Here is a 21,905-nt window from a genome sequence, read left to right on the forward strand (position 1 = left end):
GCTGGTAGTAAGTAGTAGGCAGCAGTGCAGGATGAAAGTCCGAGACCTTGGCACCACTACTCGTTATTGGTACCAGGGAGGGGAACCAAACCCTGTTATTCAATTCCAATTATCCTCTTTAAAAACATGCTATTCGTGGGTGCTTTATGGTTAATTATGAGGGGAACTGTTATTTATTTATTATTTTACCTACAAAGTCTAAAAATTGAGATAATGACCGCAAAAATGCAATTAAAAAATTCCGTTGCCGGGACTTGAACCCGGGTCTTTCGGGTGAGAGCCGAATATCCTAACCAACTAGACTACAACGGAAGCTGTTGGAACCTTTTGATGTTTATATATAATATAATATTATAATTTCGAAATTTGCGTGCTAGTCAAAAATAGAATAACCAAATTATATAGAATTGAAATGAAGAGATTAAATGTGGAATTTCAACATAGTATAAGGACATACTACAATCAAACATAAATTATAAGGACATACTACAATTAAACATAAATTATCAATAAAATTATGCTCGCAGTTAACATTATATTAATAGGATACTTTATATTAATTTTAAGAAATTACACAATTACTTCAACGATATAAATTAATCGATGTGGGATAAAGATCAATCGGAAACTAACTCACACACAAAACTATCAACTGAAGTTTTGTATGATTGTAGATTGTACATATTTCTTTCTTTAACTTCCTAAAAACAAAGCGACCGATGTCAATATTCGAAAGAAAATGCATATTTATGATTTTGATCCCTATATTATATTACAATTTGAGATAAATTAATATATTTTAATTTCTCATAGTTTGATCTCTTAAATTTTATAATGGAGCGATTCATTTGGAATATTAAAATTAGTATCCCAACGGATTGCCACAAGGGCATTTCTTAGTTCATTGGGCGGCATTAGTTATTTAGTTCCCCAAACTCAATGACGCTCGAAGCCAACATCGTGGTCGTGAAAACCATAGGGAAATCCAACTGCACATTGTCGCCGGCATTGTAATACCACCGGTTAAGTCCGTGTTATATGTCGAACCATCATCATTAAATCTAGATGAAATTCAATTATACCAGTATAAACTACTTGAAAATTTTAAACTCTGAACCTTAAACTTTGAATAAAAGAATTTTACACAATGTAATTAGATCTTATCTCATATATATATATATATATATATATATATATATATAGGGTTCAAAGTTTAAAATTTAAAGTTCAAGGTTCAAGATTTAAAGTTTAGGATTTTAAGATTTTTGTTTGAAGTTTTTGCCTTGAAATTGGACAAGCAAATGAGTATCCAAAGACTGTAGGTAAGATTTCAAGGGCTACAATATATTCTTACCATGTTTGGGTCAAGAGGCTGAATATACAAAAAGAAATGTTAAACTCATCGGCCCAATTCTCCAACGTAATGCTAACTTCCCTGAACCCGATCCTGACTTTACTCTTTTATCTTCGAAATCCACGATTATTAGCGGCTGCTCTCTTGTTTCGCCAGATCCAAATTTCTCACAATCAACAAATCTCCCTTTCATCTTTCATTTTCATTTACGAACAACGGTTAAATTGCGCCCGGTAACGTCAGGTTCGTACTTTCTTTATTTGTTTACTTTTATATTCATTCGATTCTGCTATTTGATTTTCGGTTTTGTTACTTTCGATAGGGTTGAGTATTTCTGGCCTTATCTTCTCAGTTTCCTTTAATTTTGGTTCTGAATCTGGTAGTTACGGTTTTCTCCGTTGAAATCTGAAATTTGAGCTATATATCTTCCGTCTGTTTGCAAATATTTGATTTGATTTTGTTTAATTCTCGCTTCTATGATAATGGGTTGCCGGTATTTCTACAATTCATGCAAATTCGAACAACGTGAAATTACAGACGGAAGAAACATTGAGCGTGAACATGTGAAAGAAAGTGGAAGATAAGTAATTAGCCTCCCTGCCTCACACTTATTGTTGTGGGAGCAAGGTTATAAACTTAAACAAAAAGCTATATTTTCAATGGAATTGCGTATTATGTTTCTTTTATTTGGTTTCTCATAGTTTTAAAGAGTCACTTGACTTTGTTTTGTAAGGTTAGAAGTTATTTGAATTCTTTTCTCTAGTTGGACTGATGTGATCTCATGTATGAATGAGGGAAACCTGGGGCTGGGGGTTGTTGTGGTGGTGAACTGGTGATTTAATGTGTTTGGGAGTAACTGCTGCATACAAAACTTAGGAAGTTAGGATACTGCTATGGCACCAACTTATGTGAAGTCGTTTGTTTTAAAGTTTGTATCAATTGTCACTGCATATAGCTTTTCTGAAAGAAAAAAAAAGGTTTAATCTTATATTGTATTGTTGAGATTTGACTTTTTAGAAGGGGGCATTTGTTGGAGTCCTTTGGGAAGAAAAGGGGGTCCAGTTGAGAAACAATTTCACAGGATAAGGGAAAATGAGGAGGAAGTTCACTGGAGGTTTTTAAACGTGGAAATGGATTTTACTGGCATTGTAACCTGTTTTTTCATGTAGATGGTTTTAGACTGATACACTGGCTTTTATTGCTCTCTAACCGCGTAGATGGTTCCAATAATCCCTTTTTCGCTCCAATTCTTAGCGTGTTCGAACTTTGTTTAAATTTGAAAGTCTCAGAGAGATAGTAGGAGTTTATCTGCTATCTTATGTGTTTCTCTACAATCTACTTGTGTTAACTTTTGAACCACAATAGTTTTCCCTATGAACATAGAATCTTCTTGATCAGCTATTCCCAAATTTTCATATGGCCGGATTCTGTTATTTTCTTTTAATCATCTCTTGGATACTGGTCAAGAACTTATGTGTAATGGTATGGATGGTTGGCTCTGAATTGGATTTTGTGTGCCTGTTCATGAGTTTGTATCTGGAATGATGGCTATTCGAAAGAGATGGTTGAACTTTTCATGAGGAATTTGGTTGAGGTGAGGGTCATCAAGTACTTGGTGCCGACTGCCGAATTGATTGGTTTGTAATCAATATAAGATGTGGATTGCTTGTTGATTGTAATGTGTCTTTTACTCGTGGGATTTGGTGTTTATATTTTGGAGGGAATGGTGAGAGGTCTGATATGGCTCATGGATGATGACGGGTGTGTGGTTGTGCTGTGGACAGGGTGGAGCAGGAGCAGGAGCAGTTTGTGTGTTGGTAGAGGTTGTTTTGTTTCTACTGATCTGTGGAGGTAGGTGTCGATAATCATAAGTTTGAACATGAGTTCATACAGCAGGAGCCGGAGCCGGAGTCCCATGGATCGTAAGATCCGATCTGATCGCTTTTCTTACCGTAATGCACCCTACAGGAGGGAGTCTCGTCGGGGTTTCAGGTTTTCTAATTTTCAAGCATTTAGTTAATTTTCTTTCCTCGGCCAGTCATTTGGTCCGAGGAAAAATGTGTTAACTTATAATTCTTAAAAAAAGGTTTTGCCTATAATCGTAATATAAATATTTAAAGGATATCAAGTGTTATTACTCCAGTGAGAAAAGTACATGAGTCTGTATGTCATTTTCAATCCTATCTATTTTTCTGTGTTGGTCGGTTTCACAAATAAAAGGATTCATTTCTCTTCAAGTGTTTTAAGTAATGGTGGTTGGCTGAAAATATTTTGGGTCTCGATAATTTGCCCCGAGTCACGTCAAACCAGAACCTATAACATGGTTATCGCTTTCTGCTTCAGCAAAAAAAGATGATTAAGAAGATTGAACTGCCTGATTTTATCTCTTTGAACTGGAAACTACAAAATTACTTCACTGAAGAGGGGGGTATTGTTTATTTTGACTATGTGGCTGTTATCATATATTGTGTACAACCTTTTATGTCAGTAGTCTTTTGGCATGTGGGGGTTGAGGTTAGGCTATTGTGGACTCATTTCTTTCATTGACTTAGTGAATGGAAGAAGTTAACCACTTCTGTTGTTTTATTACTTTCTGTTGGGATGTGCCGGAAAGTTCATTTGTAACCTTGCGTCTATGTGGTATATCTTATAATCTTTCCCTTTATATTTTTCTTCACTTTCCATTCTTTTTTTTTTTAATTTTCTATGTATATACATGTGTTCTTTTTTGTTTACAGAACTTCCTTAAAGAATAGCGATCTAACGATTGTTGGATTATTTAATTCGACTTCTTTCTTTCCAGCCAAAACAATCTATGCAAGAACTGCAAACAACCAGGTCATTATGCTAGAGAGTGCCCTAATGTGGCAATTTGTCACAACTGTAATCTCCCTGGGTAAAGAACCTTCTTCTCCTCTTGTTGTTAACCTTGAATCTGATAGATCTTTTGAGTTGATTCAAGTTTGTTGTTCTTTCGTCTGTATGACCTTTTATTTGGCATTTTTATTTTCAAGGTGTGACAAAGCTATAGGCTTTTGTTTTGTTTAAACCATGTATTTTTCTGTCAAAACTTAATAGTTGCTCGTTAGCTAAATTTTATCCGTCATGTCATTCTTTATGCATCAAATTCCTATTATTTTTGGTTTATACTTTGGTTCTTTAACATTTTCCTTTTTTTCAAATGAGTACTTGAAGCAAATGAATTAGATCTACTTGTGGAATTTTAAATGTAATATGTTTATTCTTTGTCTTCTATCTGTTTATGAGTAATCAAGTAGTGTCTTTATGATTCAGCTGTTAGGCAAAGCTATGCTGCTCTCGTGCAGTTGTGGAACTGTTCTAACCGTGCAGGAACTATATGAACAGGCACATTGCTTCGGAATGCACGACCAAGTCTTTATGCTGGAACTGCCGTGAACCTGGGCACACAGCAAGCCACTGTCCAAATGAGGGAATCTGCCACACCTGCGGGAAGTCTGGGCATCGGGCCAGAGACTGCACTGCACCCCCGATGCCACCTGGGGACGTGAGGTTATGCAACAATTGCTATAAGCCCGGTCATATCGCTGCTGACTGTACAAATGATAAGGCATGCAATAACTGTAGGAGGCCAGGTCACTTGGCACGTGATTGTACAAGCGACCCTATCTGCAACCTGTGCAATGTAGCTGGACATATGGCTAGGCATTGCCCAAAAGGCAACATGATCGGAGATCGAAGCGGCGGCAGGCGGGGCAGTGGCGGGAGCGGTGGTTACCGAGACCATCGAGATATTGTTTGTCGTAACTGCCATCAGCTTGGTCATATGAGCCGAGATTGCATGGGGCCTTTGATGATCTGCCACAACTGCGGCGGAAGAGGACACATGGCGTACGAGTGCCCTTCTGGGAGGTATTTGGACCGCTACCCTAGGAGGTACTGATGATCCATGCAACTCGTGGCGGCTGCAATTTATATTAGCATTATGCTTTAATTTGTGATTGAAGATTTGGAACTTGATCAACTTCTAAATTTGGATTTTCAGTGTAGTGATTTGCCGGAGTTTGTTGAAGTAAGCATACATATTATTCATTAGTTAGTTTTGATTATGACGCACTGTTGTGTATCATAATAAGAAGCTTTATTAATGGCTAAACTTGGTGATTGATTTCCGGTCAAGCTCTTTTCCAATATTTATTCAGAGCACCATCATCCGCATTAGTAAGTACGAATTTAGACAATTCATGGATTGGTTTACATATGAATGGCGATAATCGATGTGTCTTATAATAATAGATTATCACAATTCATGGATAGGTTTACATATACGAATTTATACGTGTGGTTTAGCAGATTTATCTGTTAGTGTACAATTCACATTATTAGAATCACTAAAATAACTCCGTATCTTAGCTAAAAATCACTAAAACGCAAACGAAGAATTCGATCCCTGATGGAGCTTGTCCATATAGGAACTCAAGTACTTAACCTTTGATTTTGTAGTAGCCTACTCCAAAGCGGTTTGATTCATGTGATTCGTTAGTATTGAAATAGTTAATGGCAAAAATCGTTGATTAGAAAATCATATTAAATTTTTATTTTTAGATTTGAGGGAATACAAAAATAATTCGAAGATGACGTTAAATTTTGAAAGTTTCATATACCATTAAATCAAACGGTGAAGTACACAAATGGTTCCCATTATAGTGTGTCACTTTGTTGAGTCATCGTCTATTAAAAGTTATAAAATGATCTCTCAATTATAGGGTATTACCTTGTTGAGTCCATTGACTATTAAAGTTACAAAATGGTCACCGACTATTCATATATTTCAAAATTTTCCTTTAAAAATTAACGGTCTTCTGAGTTGGACGTTAACGTGTTGATTGAGACATGATAAAATTTGATCCCAGAACTATTTGAGATGTGTTTTGTGGATCAAGTCTTTGTTTACGTTATGCTTTCAAGCCAATGCTTGAAACATTATGTCGATGAGCTAGTGTTTGAAAGCGACAGCGGTACAAGTAAACATCATTAAAATATAATTTTATTATATCCTAGTCAGCGGGTCAACGTTCAGCTCAAACGACTGTAAATTTTTAACAGAAAATGACGAGTTTAGAAAATATGAATAATCAGATGATCATTTTATAATTTTTAATAGTCATGAGACTTTAGTAACACTTTATAAACTAGGGACCATTTAATTTTTTTTATAATTGGTAGACTCAATGAAATAACATCTTATAATCGGACCATTACTTTACCCTAAATCAAAAAACAATTCTAATACAACTTCCAAACAAACCGACCATTTCCCGTAAGCCGCATCTTTTGCCGCCTCTCTGAAAGAATTTCAGTTCAATTATATGCCCACTCTCTTTGTCTTCTTCCTTCGGCCTCCTACCCTATTCCATTTGTTTCTTTTTTTTATTTTGGTCCATTCTCGATCAGTTTTTTTTCCTTTTCGATTCAAAGCAACGATGAACGCCTATAAGCGCGTGGTTCAATTAGGATTGAATGCGTATTCGAGTTCCTTTGTGAATAGGGTCGGGCATCGGCAGATTTCTGAACTCGTTATGTCCAATGGAAAGCGCGCATTTCTCGTCGATACATTAGCTCTGGTACTTCTGTTAAACTTTATTTCATTTCTATTTCATGTTTGATTGTCGGGATAACCTAGGAATATGAATGACGTGTAAGCATGTTTTTTAATCTTTTTTTTCAATTAGGAAAGTCGAATCGAGCTTTTCCCCTCTTCTTACTTCTTTTAGGTATTATACTCAATTCGATTGGATTTGTTTTCTCGCTGAAGGAATCGGTGTTTATTCTTCTTTTTTTCTCGATAAATTTGGATATCGAACTATTAGATTTGGACCCCCTGTTAAATTTGAGTTATTTTTACACTATAATAGGTACGAAGTTTGGAAGCCCAAGGCGTTCCATCAAAACAAGCGGAGGCAATAACGGCAGCGATCACCGAAGTTTTAAACGACAGTTTGGAGAATGTATCCCATTCTTTTGTTTCCAAGTCAGAAATGCAGAAAGTAAGTTTGGTTGATTTATTTGTTACTATGTTTTTAATGTTTATTTGATCATGTATGTTTATTGCAAGTATGCCTGTACTAAAATTTGCTTCATTTTACCTTTTGTAGTCTGAGATGCTTCAAGAAGCCAATTTATCAAAGTTTAAATCGGAAGTAAAAAGTTCACAGGTACTAATCTATATGTTTAATTAAAAAAAGCGAGTTGCAAAGGAGAAAGAATAAATTTTTGTTATGTGCTAGTTTCATAATTTGACAGAATTGAACGCTCCAATTGATCTCTTATTGGTTCTAATGTTTCCGATTATTAAGAAATTCTACTGGCTGGAGATGCTTTGTAATCTTGTAGCTCGTTCAGTTTGAACTAATGATATTGCAGCACTGGAGTTTTTAAGTTTATTTTCTAGGATTATTGTATATTAACCCAATGTTGCTATTTGTGAGGCTGGTCAAGGTTAGGTTAATCGCGATTCTATGTGCTATTTTAATGTTCCTTTGTCCAATCACCTTTTCCTTTCCTCCTTTTTTGACAATTGCTCTGGTGTATGTAAGGAAGGAGGAGAAGAAGAAAGTGTAAAGACAGATCTTGTATCAAAAGTTAGGTGTAGGTTAGAGAACACTAGAAGGTGGGTTTAGAATTTGATGAATATTTTGAAGTTCAGGTAAAGATTTTCTGACAAAAGAAAATGGATGCTTTGTAACTAAACTATGCTTAGCTATTGACAACCTATCAAGTTTTGAGTTTAAGTTATTCTAAGATGAATAGAGTGTGTAGAATGGGGAGAATCTCTTGGTAGTTTCTCAATCAGACTAGTTTTGAAATTGCAAGTGTTCATGGCACTGGGTTTGATTAGATAAACTTCTTTTAACATTATGAACCCTTTGTGGAAAGGGTTCTTTTGGAGTAGACTTCATAGCAGAGTTCACTGTATATTTAACTTCCGTTGGTGATTCGCAACTTCATTGATATAAAAAATGCTTAAACATATTCATCCTTGTATGCATTATCTGATTTGGTCCTTTCCATCTTGATCAAAATATAACTTCTTATGCTTCACTGGAATGTTCCGCTCCTCAATTCTGTTATTATTATGTTATGATGTTATTTTGGTCTGTACTAGTGAAACCAGAATTATTGCTTTCTTCATTTTAAATATGATTGTCTTCATTGCAATGCGGAGTTAGTTCATGCTTTTTCCATGCTTATTGTTCTTTAATTGTCAGTTTTTATTTGTTCACTCTCTCATGTAAATGTCATTTTCAGTATAAATGCTTGTAAATGTTCTCTTTATTTCTAACTCATGTATTCTTAATTAAATCTTTACACAGTACCATCATATGGTTATATTGCAAATACTCGTTGGCTTGTAGCCTTTATGCGGTTTTGCTATGATCATTTCCTTTTAATGCAGGAGCATCATTTTTCTATGTTGCAACATGAAACTGAGAAACTTCGAGGTGACATAGAAACGATGTGAAATGAACTAAGGTGTGTTTTCTAACTTATAATGGAACTGTTTCTAACTTCCCCGAAAATCTTCATGGCGTGATTTTATAAAACTGATCTCTCAAACAGGTATGAAATTGACAAGGTCACTGCAGGGCAGCGTCTGGATCTAAATCTTGAAAGAGGGTAGGCAGACTTTACTTTCTGTTTCTTCGCTTCATAAGAGCGCTTGCTTGCTCTATTTTCTCAACACAACTGATTCTAGGTGCATACGTGATGAACTGGCCAATCAGAATGCAGAAACCACCAACCTAACAAACAAGCTTGATAGGGTGAGCATGCTTGTTTATTTCATTTGAAAATCTGTGTTTAGATGCTTTAACATAAAGTATAATTATAGGCATGAGCTTTTGAACCATCTACAGGAAATTCATGCAGTAAGAGCCCAGTTAGAAGCTGCAAAATATGATGTGATAAAGTACTGCATAGGTACCCTCGTCTCCATATCTGCGGTTGGGCTAGCTGTTGTCCGTATCTTGATGTAGCCTCAAACCTCCTTCAAGTAATGCCAACTTTTCCTACATAAAATCCCAAATTCCATTCTTTTTCTTTTTCTGGCGACTGGATTTCTAGGGGAGTAAAAAGGGTGGAAATTACTTCTATCATTGCAAGATTTTTCGTACAATTTGCAAGGAATGGTGAATTGCAGTCGATCGGAACAATTGTTTGTGCTTCTTTTAGGATTAAGCACGACTTATTCTGTGAACTCTGTTTACTTGAAATGCTTTATTGTGGCATTGTAGGGAGATAAAGTTGAGGTGCTACTTGATATACACGGATAAAGGGGAGGGGGGATTTGAAACATTTTTAATGTAGAAGTATCATTCATACATTATTCACGATTTGATTGTTTTATTGTTGTTATTATTGTTTGAATATGTCCCTCGCTATGATAGATGTTATGATTCATTAATTTATAGTTAAAATTAATTATTATAATAAATTATACGAAATAATATAAACATTAGATTTTATGTAAATTAATTTATAAGCTGGAATTTGTTCAGAAATTTTTTAACCTAAATTAATTTATAGTTAAAATTGAATTATCTAAATAAATAATATAAACATTAGATGTGATATGACATGAAAAATAATAAAAAGTAAATATAATATTTTAACTATAATTATAATATAAAAAGATGGTTACAAATATAATATATATGTAACCCTCTCAGACCGATAAGAGTAACCTAATCTGATTTGGAGTGTCACATTAGGGCCACCGGAACGACCCACCATAAAAATAGCGAAAAATTTAAAACTTTTATTAAAACATGTAACTTATAAAATGATTTATCATTATGCATAAACAAAATAGATTTTTATACTCGTATATAAAAACAAAATACAATTACATGTCCCCTAATCACATGTTCCATACTCTGCAAGCAATGCTGGAAGAACTCCCTTACTGATTTTGATAGATGTACTGGTACAATCTTTTAACCTGAAATGATGAGTAATAGAGTGAGCTTCGAAAATCTCAGTAATACAAAACTACCAGATAATGCTGAAGAACGTGCAGATATAGATAAACATATATTTCCTTATTGATTTAGATATTTACAGATTTCTTTGGCTGAGCTGAGGTCCCATTGATATTTCAGGTATTAACAAATAGTATTCAGTTCTGATGGAAAATATTTGGGATGTTTAGGTTCAGGAGATCAGAATAGGTTTTCTAGTGTGTTCCCAAAAATCATGTAACTTTTCAGATCTTTTTAAAACATATATATATATAATATATATATATATATATATATATATATATATATATATATATATATATATATATATATACCCCCACCCGTCAAGTCCAAAATGTGTAGGTTCCCCAGAACCATACACCCACCGTCAAGTCCAGTAAGGCCCTGAGCACACAGCCGAGGAGTCGGTAAGTAAGGCCCTGAGCACACAGCCGAGGAGCCTCCAGGTATACTTCCTCCAACATTACCCCCAAGTAAAATATGTTCGTCCGTAAACGGATATATCAAAAATCAAAACATAAATCAGGTCAAGTATCATATCAAAATCCAGGTTAAGTATCAGATCAGAATCCATGTCAGATATCAAATCAGAATCCATGTCAAGTATCAGATCAGAATTCAAATCGAAAATCAGATAAAATATTCATGTGAGTAGGGAACACACCAGAGTTGATGGATATTATTTAGAGGGACTGGATAATCTTATAAGGCAGAGAAACACGGATCTTCAATATGCCAATAGAACGTTGGAATTTGGAATCACCATGGGAAAAGTTCATTATCTAAAGAAATCATCAGTTATTCAGAATGTGATTTATCAGGATCATGTCTTATTCAGACATTTTTCATAAGCTTAACGAATCATAAGGGTATTCTGAATCCTTTACAATCTTTGTCGATTGATTAGATTATCGAACAACTCCATATGAATAACTCCCAGAACTAATGCTTATCGACTGGTCAGTTCATTTTCCTTACAGGGTATTTACACTTTAATACCACAAATTCTAGTCCATATATAATCTTCGGAATCATCGCTGAATAAATCTTCTAATGTCTTTATTTCATGTTCACGCTTCCACTGTATCATGAAATGCTGACGTGCTTGATTTTTAGTTCATGTTCCATAAGGACAATACATCTTATAAACTCATCAGAATTTCCAGACTTATCAAATTCACTTACTTAATCCTCAGTCATTGAGGTTACTTAGCTTATTTAGCAGTCAAGTCTATTTCAATTACTTTGGGGTTTTCCAGAGTATTTTAGACGTTTATGAATTTCGGATACATATTATACTTCTGTTTAGTTTAATTCAGTCTTCGTGGTTGATTTGTCGAACAAATATCCAATTCTTAGTGCTGAATGTGATCTAGAGTTGAGCTGAGCTGAGCTGAGCTGAATACTTTCAAATTATCATCGAGCCAAACTTGAGTAAACCAACACGAATTCAAGTAATATTTATGTTATTCAGGTACTGACATATCATTAAGGTTGATTGGCTCACTTAAGATGTGTTCCATAACTTTTAAATGTAGTCCCACACTTATGCTTATTTGTATTCCTTAATTAATCCAAGACATTTACTTAGTATAGGCTATAAGGGTATTTTGGTAATTTTGGTGTTCAGTTTTATTCCATTCATTTCAGAGCTCGAGGATATCCAATCATTCCTGAGATTGTATGTATTATTGGGTTATTTCTATTACAGGGGTATTCTGGTCATTCTACAGATCTGATGTATTTCAATCATTTCCTTCCTTCCATCCTATCTTATTATTTAATTCTAATTTATCATCTATTTCAGTCCCTTCGAACAATTATGATAAAAGAGCACTCTCCGATAAATTGTTCTTCAGGTATTTACTCGTAACTCGAATAATTTAAAGTCAAGTGCCTTCTCAGATTTTTACCAACGAAATATCAATAATTTTTCTGCACTAAGTCAGAATCTTAACAATCAATTTCGTACTTAATCAAGTTAAGTACAAATCTTCAAAGTACTTTCTCATTCAGGGTCAACTCAGACTATTTTACCTCTAAAGGGCATTTTCACAATTTCTTAACCATATAATTTCGATATTAACTCTTAACGAAAATAATATAATTTAGAGATCCTATAATTAATTGCTTTCTTGAACACTTTCTGATCTTGAAATAATTCTCTTAACAGACTTCTAGTATCCTTCACAAACCCTCATAGGATTAAAAATTAGTTATCCATAATTTCCAAATAAAACTAACATTTCTTATGCACATCAATATTTTTATCATATCAATATGTCTGTAAAAACCTCTTATTCAACTTCCATATTCAAATCTTGTCTTTTTATAACATAAAGGTATTTTCGTAATTTTATCCTACGGGAATATTCTCATAATTTCTCATCGAAGTACCTTTAACATATGACCTTTGATGAAATAAATTATAAGATACAGATCCAGGTTGATTTCTTTATTACCAAACACAGAACTTGAAATTTAGTTCTAACAATTCCTTAATTCCTTATAAAAGTCCTCTGAACCATAATCAATTACCAAATTTCTACTATATTCGAATCGAGTGTAGAAATTAATTAACTACACAATTGAGACCAACATTATCTTATTCATGCATTTATCAATATTCACATGTTTCATAAAGCATAAATAGGTATTAAAGTATTGCCTCAATTTTCGTGCCATACTGATCGACTATTAAATTTCATTCGAACGTCCTCGATCTTGAAATCATCTTCTAATATTTCCTCGGATCCATATCAACAGAAATTACATAAAAAACGGAGCTTAATTCTGAAAAATAGATCGAATCGGATGATAAATCAGTGAAAAACAGCTTACCGGGTTCAAATTTGGTGAAATGAACTTCGGATTCGGATTCAAGACGTCGAAAGCATAAAATTTGACTTTTCGAAAATTTGGAATTTTCGGTCAAAATCAAAGTCAACAGGTTTGATTGGTAATTTCGAAACCTTCGGGTCCAAATTTCGAAAAACGAACTGCGGAATCGGATTTGGAACGTCGAAAAACGTCAGGATAGGTATATTCGGTCGAAGTCAAAGGTCATTTAATGTCCGGTCAAAGCCGGTCAAAGTTTTGGTCAATTGTGGTCAACAGTGGTCAACAGTCGACCATTTTATACAAATATCACCCTAACAGAAATTAATTACCAAATTAGCCACATTCTGTAAATATTTACCAAACTAACATCGAATTTTACACAAATAGCGCCCAAACAGAAATTAATTACAAAATTATCACCTAGACGATGCCCACTCTCGAGAGTGGCGTGTGAACAGTGATACGGTGTCGGAAAATTCCCAGAAAAAATACTAAAAATTATTTTAAGTGATTTTGAGGCACTTACAAAGCTCGGTTCACAATTTTGAACAGTGGAGAGCTCAATTACGAAACGTCGGAAACTTTAACGGTCTCACCCCTCCACGCGCCGGCGACGACAGAGAAACGGAGAACACCGATGGAATCGGAATGATGCAAGGAACACGATGGTGCGGGAGGTGTCGTAAATGGATGACCGGATCGTCGTGAATCGACGAAAAACCAACTAAAATCGAGTTATTACCGACTATACTTCCAACTGAAATTAACGACGAACGGAGATGATTCACGACGAAAGGTTTGAGGGGGTTTTGTTCCTCGATCAACAATGAACACGATGGTGGTTTCGGTTCATCGATCGGAGGTCGGACGGCAAGTAGATCGGAATTGAAATGAGGGTTGAGGGGAAGAAGAAAACTGGAAATAATCTGGAACTAAGCACGACAAATGGGGTTTATAATTCATCCCATATAAAAAATGGTTAAATCATAGGTTTAGCCACTGAATTTCCTGCACTTTATAAAATGGTCTGCCAACTTTGAAATTTTACAATTTAATCAACTGTTTCTTTCAAAATACCAATTAAATCCAATACTTTATAATTTCTATAATTTAGCCCCTAAATTGGGGTATTACAATTCTCCCCTCCTTAAAATAATTTCGTCCTCGAAATTCATTCATGTTACATAATTACAGAAATGTAACTTCCATTGGTTTTTTTCATATCTTTCATGTAGCTCTTATAGAAATACAGATCTTCCACTAATCCTTAACCCGTTGAGTATACTTTCTTATTAGAACTTTTCCTCATTTCAATAAAAAAATCCGAACGAAAATTTCCTTGAGTAATCAATTCAGTCTTTATCATGATAATAGGCTCATAAAGCAGTAGCATACCCCGATTTCATTTCCGGAGTCAAGTCAGAATTTCTTAGATGAATAATTCACATATAGCTCGTGAGGTATTTTATAGCGTTTAGACAGATGTTACTGGTATTCCTTTTTTGTACAAATATAGCCTTAATGGATAGAAACATCGGTTTACTCATTATAGATAGGGACTTAGCCCTGGAGTTCTGACTCAGAGAGGTACGATTGCAGTCTATGGGCATGCACTGATCAGACATATTTTAACATTCGACCGGTCGGTCTATCTTAAATTTTTTTGACTCAAACCATAGATCTGATACTACTAAATGTAACCCCCTCAGACCGATAAGGGTAACCTAATTCGATCTGGAGTGCCATATTAGGGCCACCGGAGCGACTCACAATAAAAATAGCAGAAAATTTAAAACTTTTATTAAAAACATGTAACTTATAAAATGATTTATCATTATGCAGAAACAAAATAGATTTTTATACTCGTATATAAAAACAAAATATAATTACATGTCCCCCTAATCACATGTTCCATACTCTGCAAGCAATGCCGGAAGAACTCTCTTATTGATTTTGATAGCTGTACTGGTACAATCTTTTAACCTGAAATGGTGAGTAATAGAGTGAGCTTCGAAAAGCTCAGTAATACAAAACTACCAGATAATACTGAAGAACGTACAGATACAGATAAACATATATTTCCTTATTGGTTCAGATATTTACAGATTTCTTTGGCTGAGCTGAGGTCCCATTAATATTTCAGGTATTAACAGATAGTATTCAGTTCTGATGGAAAAATTTGGGATGTTTAGGTTAAGAAGATCAGAATAGGTTTTCTAGTGTGTTCCCAAAAATCATGTAACTTTGCAGATCTTTTTAAAACATATATATATATATATATATCCCCATCCGTCAAGTCCAAAATATGTAGGTTCCCCAGAACCATACACCCACCGTCAAGTCCAGTAAGGCCCTGAGCACACAGCCGAGGAGCCGGTAAGTAAGGCCCTGAGCACACAGGCAAGGAGCCTCCAGATATACTTCCTCCAACATTACCCCCAAGTAAAATATGTTCGTCCGTAAACGGATATATCAAAAATCAAAAACATAAATCAGGTCAAGTATCATATCAGAATCCATATCAGATATCATATCAGAATCCATGTCAAGTATCAAATCAGAATTCAAATCGAAAATCAGATAAAATATTCATGTGAGTAGGGAACACACCAGAGTTTATGTATATTATTTAAAGGGACTGGATAATCTTATAAGGCAGAGAAACACGGATCTTTAATATGCTGATAGAACGTTGGAATTTCGAATCATCAAGGGAAGAGTTCATTAACTAACGAAATCATCAGTTATTCAGAATGTGATTTATCAGGATCATATCTTATTCAGACATTTTTTAGAAGCTTAAAGAATCATAAGGGTATTCCGAATCCTTTACAATCTTTGTCGATTGATTAGATTATCGAACAACTCCAGATGAATAACTCCTAGAACTAATGCTTATCGACTGGTCAATTCATTTTCCTTACAGGGTATTTACACTTTAATACCACAAATTCTAGTCCATATATAATCTTCAGAATCATCGCTGAATAAATCTTCTAATGTCTTTATTTCATGTTCACGCTTCTACTATATCATGAAATGCTGACGTGTTTGATTTGTAGTTCATGTTCCATAAGGACAATACATCTTATAAACTCATCAGAATTTCCAGAATTATCAAATTCACTTACTTAATCCTCAGTCATTGAGGTTACTTAGCTTATTTAGCAGTCAAGTCCATTTAACTACTTTGGGGTTTTCCAGAGTATTTCAGACGTTTCTGAATTTCGGATACATATTATACTTCTGTTCAGTTCAATTCGGTCTTCGTGGTTGATTTGTCGAACAAATATTCAATTCTTAGTGTTGAATGCAATCTAGAGTTGAGCTGAGCTGAATACTTCCAAATTATCATCGAGCCAAACTTGAGTAGACCAACATGCATTCAAGTAATATTTATGTCGTTCAGGTACTGACATATCATTAAGGTTGATTGGCTCACTTAAGCTGTGTTCCATAACTTTTAAAGGTAGTCCCACACTTATGCTTATTTGGATCCCTTAATTAATCCAAGACATTTACTTAGTATAGGCTATAAGGGTATTTTGGTAATTTTGGTGTTCAGTTTTATTACATTCATTTCAGAGCTCGAGGATATCCAATCATTCCTGAGATTGGTGGTATTATTGGGTTATTTCTATTACAGGGGTATTCTAGTCATTCTACAGATCCGATGTATTTCAAGCATTTCCTTCCATCTTATTTATTATTTAATTCCAAATTATCATCTATTTCAGTCCCTTCGAAAAATTCTGATAAAAGAGCACTCTCCAATAAATTGTTCTTCAGGTATTTACTCATAACTCGAATATTTTCAGGTCAAGTGCCTTCTCAGATTTTTACCAACGGAATATCAAGAATTTTTCTGCACTAAGTCAGAATCTTAACAATCAATTTCGTACTTAATCAAGTTAAGTACAAATCTTCAAAGTACTTTCTCATTCAGGGTCAACTCGGACTATTTTACCTCTCAATGACATTTTCGTAATTTCTTAACCATATAATTTCGTTATTAACTCTTAACGAAAATAATATAATTTAGAGATCCTATGATTAATTGCTTTCTTGAACACTTTCTGATCTTGAAATGATTCCCTTAACAGACTTCTAGTATCCTTCACAAACCCTCATAGGATTAAAAACCGATTATCCATAATTTTCAAGTAAAACTAACATTTCTTATGCACATCAATATTTTTATCAGATCAATATGTCTGTAAAAACCTCTTATTCAACTTCCATATTCAAATCTTGTCTTTTTATAACATAAGGGTATTTTCGTAATTTTACCCTACGAGAATATCCTCATAATTTCTCATCGAAGTACCTTTAACATATGAACCTTGATGAAATAAATTATAAGATACAGATCTAGGTTGATTTCTTTATTGTCAAACACAGAACTTGAAATTTAGTTATAACAATTCCTTAATTCCGTATAAAAGTCCTCTGAACCATAATCAATTACCAAATTTCTACTGTATTCGGATCGAGTGTAGAAATTAATTAACTACACAATTGAGACCAACATTATCTTATTCATGCATTTATCAATATTCATATGTTTCATAAAACATAAAGATGTATTAAAGTATTACCTCGATTTTCGTACCATACTGATCGACCATTAAATTCCATTCGAACGTCCTCGATCTTGAAATCATCTTCCAATATTTCCTCGGATCCATATCAACAGAAATTACATAAAAAAACAGAGCTTAATTCTGAAAAACAGATCGAATCGGATGATAAATCAGTGAAAAACAATTTACCGAGTTCGAATTTGGCGAAACGGACTTCGGATTCGGATTCAAGACATCGAAAGCATAAAATATGATTTTTTGAAAATTTGGAATTTTCGATCAAAGTCAACGGGTTTGACTGGTAATTTCGAAGCCTTCAGGTCCAAATTTCAAAAAAACGGACTACGGAATCGGATTTCGAATTTCGAAAAACGTTAGGATAGGTATATTCGATCGAAGTCAAAGGTCATTTAATGCCCGATCAAAGTTCTGGTCAACTATGGTCAACGGTTAACAATTGACAATTTTACACAAATATCACCCTAACAGAAATTAATTACCAAATTAGCCACATTATGTAAATATTTACCAAACTAACATCGAATTTTACACAAATAGCACTCAAACAGAAATTAATTACAAAATTATCACCCAGACGATGCCCACTCTCGGGGGTGGCGCGTGCGGCGCGTGCGGCGCATAAACAGTGATACGATGTCGGAAAATTCCCGAAAAAATTTCTAAAAATTATTTTAAGCGATTTTGAGGCACTTACAAAGCTCGGTTCACAATTTTGAACGGCGGAGAGCTCGATTCCGAAATGTCGGAAACTTTGATGGTCTTACCCCTCCACGCGCCGGCAACGACAGAGAAAAGGAGAACACCGGTGGAATCGGAACGATGCAAGGAACACGATGGTGCGTAAGGTGTCGTTAACGGATGACCGGATCGTCATGAATCGACGAAAAACCAACTGAAATCGAGTTATTACCGACGATACTTCTGACTGAAATTAACGACGAATGGAGATGATTCACGACGAAAGGTTTCAGGGGTTTTGTTCCTCGGTCAACAACGAACACGATGGTGGTTTCAGTTCGTCGATCGGAGGTCGGACGACGAGTAGATCGAAATTGAAAGGAGGGTTGAGGGGAAGAAGGAAACTGGAAACAATCTGGAAATGAGCACGACAAATGGGGTTTATAATTCTTCTCATATAAAAAATGGTTAAATCATAGGTTTAACCACTAAATTTCCTGATCTTTATAAAATGGTTTGCCAACTTTAAAATTTTACAATTTAATTCACTGTTTCTTTCAAAATACCAATTAAATCCAATACTTTATAATTTCTATAATTTAGCCCCTAAATTGGGGCGTTACAATATATATATATATTAATGAAAAATATAAATAAGTATTCCAAACATGAAACTAAGAACATTAATTAGTAGTTTTTTTTTGTAGAACTAGGGATTAAACTACAATATTGTCATGCCTAGGGACAATTATCCAGCCTTATTCTATCCTCTACTACATACATCTGGGGGTATTGATACTCCTGTGATATGTTTTGGATAGTCCATGCATACTTGGCGACGATGTCAGTCGTCTTGTTTGCATCTTTACTGATATGCTTAAGGATTACCATCGATTTTCGGTTAAGTAAATATTCAATATGCTGCAAAAGGGTTAGTCGTCTTCTCTCAACAGTGCTCTCTTTTATCAGGTTAACTGCTTCGTTGTTATCAGATTCCAAAACTACTTGTTTTTCTCCTGCAAACCAGGCCAATCGCACACCTTTATAGATTCCCCACATCTCAGCTTCCAGTGTGGAGCAGATTCCTACCTTTCTAGTATAACTCCATAACCAATCCCTATTGTGATCTTAGGCCACTACTCCACATGTTGCCTCTCCCGTCTTGTAAATGATTCAAATTATAAACTGATTAATCATATTGTAATATGAAAAATGTTTTTTTATATTTAAGGGCTACATTGAATGCAAGAAAAAATTTCAAGGGTCATACTAATTTTCTCAAAAAGGTTAGAGTACCTCAGATATCATTAAACTTTTATTTTATTATAAGGGATAATTTCACACCTAAAACAAAAGGAGGTATAAACCCATTAATTTTCTCTGCTTTGGTCTGGTTTCTACTTCTCCCTTCCCAATCCCGTTCATTTTCCACGAAAAGGACAACTCAATCTGTAACTCGGCACAGCGACGAGTCGAGTCGCTCGTGGTGCAGTGAGCCCAAATGAATCGTTCATGTCAAGCTCACTCGGCTTCATTCCATCGGGCAACTTCCAGTTAAAACAATGAAGCAAATGAGCCACACTTAATTCCAACCCATATAGCCCGAGTTGCATTCCCGGACAGGACCTTCGACCCGACCCGAATGGAATGAACTCAAAATTACTGCCCTTAAAATCAGGTGCACTACCATCCAAAAACCTGCTTGGTTTAAACACATCCGGATCTTCCCAAGATGACGGGTCACGCCCGATAGCCCATGCATTGATCATTATACGCGATTTCGCCGGTACCCGATATCCGCCAAGGACGGAGTCCACGGAGGTCTCATGGAGGAGGAGAGGGATAGGAGGGTGTAGGCGTAGCGTTTCTTTAATGGCACATTTTAGGTAGGTCAATTTCTCGAGATCCGATTCTTGAACGACCCGATCCAACCCGACAACATCACTGAGTTCTTGCTGAACTTTCTCGAGTTCTTCTGGACTCTTCATTAGCTCCGCCATTGCCCATTCTATTGCCGATGCCACCGTCTCGGTTCCACCAAACATTACGTCCTGTCATACATATGTCTCACATGCATTAATTGAAAAGGTAATTTTTTTTCCATAGTCCCTCTACTATGCTAAAACTTGAAACTTAGTCTTTATATTTAATTTGACTTAATTTTTAACTATATTGACTATTGCATCCTAGTGTACAAACATATATGTGCATGGATAGATTGAGGGGCTCGGGGTGTGACCCTGCCTATATACACAGTATTTAGATATTTTTTAATTTCATAACTTAAATTTCTAATATAAATTTTTATATTTATACCCTTAACATACAACTATTGGTACGATCATGCTTCATGCATAAGTATGGGCAGTTACCATGATAATAGCTTTGATGTTATTTTTGGTGAGTTGAATGGAAGAATTGGATGAGTCATTATAATCTCCTATGGAAGCATTTTCGCTGTAAAACGCCATTAATTCATCCACCATGTCATCATCATGCACGGCTTGATGTTTTTCAGCATGACCCATATTCCTCCTAACCAAATGTTCATCTATAATATGATCAATGAACCCATCGAGCGACGCCCGAGCTTTCACCAACCTCTTGTGGAACTCGGTCCCATGGACCCAACTCAACCAGGGGAAAAAATCAGCAATGTTGAAAGCTCCAAAAAGCTTGGAGAACTCCTGCAATATCTTCACGAACTCATCTTGTCCCTCACGTGAAAACGACCCGAACGCCGCCCTATAAGTTATGTTCCTCGTCAAAGCAAACACCAACTCGCCGACGTTGAGTGGCGAACCGACGCTTTTCATCACCGTCTCCACTGTCGAGTCCACTTCTTCACGTACGGAAGCCCATGACTCCGCCCGTTTCCGGCTGAAAACCTTCATAACACAGATCTTTCTCATTTGACGCCAAAAGGGACCGTAGTTGGCGAAAGCCATATCGGCTCTATCGTAGGTTAAATAAACTATGGCGTCGTTTGCCGGTCGGTTGGAGTATACGATGTCTTGGGTGAGTAGAACTTCCTTCGCCATCTCCGGCGTCGACACCGCCACTATGTGAAGCTTTCCCATCGCTAAGTGGAGGAGACCCGCCTGACCGTACCGAGAAGCGAGTTGAGCTATGCCACGGTGAGTCAACTGGTCCATCATCGTCATGTTGCCGATAATCGGGTACCCTTTGGGGCCCGGCGGGTATGGGATTTTCCGACGCAGCCCGAACATGAAAATCAATGAAACCAACAATGCTGGAAGAAGGAAGAAGATGGGCGAAGAAGATTGAAGAGATAATAGAGTTTGAATAGAATCCATTGGAATCATAGAAATCTATTTTTCCCAGAATCAATGGTTAAAGAGCTTTAGAGGACAGTGTAATTCTGTTAGATCATATATAATTATTATT

At 35.5% G+C, this 21,905-nt stretch overlaps 2 protein-coding genes, 1 non-coding gene and 1 pseudogene across 5 annotated transcripts; 2 read left to right on the forward strand and 2 right to left on the reverse strand.

Annotated features, from left to right (window-relative positions):
• Nucleotides 1–239: 239 nt before the first annotated feature.
• TRNAE-CUC lies at nt 240–312 on the reverse strand. The gene has a single exon. It is a non-coding gene; the product is annotated as a tRNA-Glu (tRNA).
• Nucleotides 313–1,450: 1,138 nt separating this feature from the next.
• Nucleotides 1,451–5,510, forward strand: LOC120179412 (zinc finger protein GIS2-like). 3 transcript variants are annotated; one of them, XR_005521612.1, is made up of 5 exons: nt 1,451–1,597; nt 3,139–3,346; nt 4,158–4,250; nt 4,721–5,339; nt 5,374–5,510. XR_005521612.1 is itself a non-coding variant. In XM_039185017.1 (4 exons), exons 2-4 carry the CDS (start codon nt 3,234–3,236, stop codon nt 5,274–5,276), a joined length of 762 nt encoding a protein of 253 aa, XP_039040948.1. In that variant the 5' UTR covers nt 1,451–1,597; nt 3,139–3,233; the 3' UTR covers nt 5,277–5,367. The 3 variants fall into 3 exon arrangements, 2 of the variants coding, with proteins under 2 accessions (XP_039040948.1, XP_039040949.1); XM_039185017.1 differs by lacking the exon at nt 5,374–5,510 and having other exon boundaries at nt 4,721–5,367; XM_039185018.1 differs by lacking the exon at nt 5,374–5,510 and having other exon boundaries at nt 1,456–1,601; nt 3,149–3,346; nt 4,721–5,367.
• A 1,207-nt stretch (nt 5,511–6,717) lies between these two features.
• Nucleotides 6,718–9,503, forward strand: LOC120179274 (annotated as a pseudogene).
• A 10,354-nt stretch (nt 9,504–19,857) lies between these two features.
• On the reverse strand, nt 19,858–21,814 carry LOC120179328 (cytochrome P450 84A1-like). The gene is made up of 2 exons (XM_039184960.1): nt 20,870–21,814; nt 19,858–20,548 (listed from the first exon to the last, which is right to left on the reverse strand). The coding sequence occupies exons 1-2, from the start codon at nt 21,812–21,814 to the stop codon at nt 19,919–19,921; spliced, it is 1,575 nt and encodes a 524-aa protein (XP_039040891.1). The 3' UTR covers nt 19,858–19,918.
• Between the last annotated feature and the right edge of the window lie 91 nt (nt 21,815–21,905).

This window comes from Hibiscus syriacus, unplaced genomic scaffold, assembly GCF_006381635.1.
Source record: "Hibiscus syriacus cultivar Baekdansim isolate YM2019G1 unplaced genomic scaffold, ASM638163v2 tig00112411_pilon, whole genome shotgun sequence".
NCBI classification, from domain to species: Eukaryota; Viridiplantae; Streptophyta; class Magnoliopsida; order Malvales; family Malvaceae; genus Hibiscus; species Hibiscus syriacus.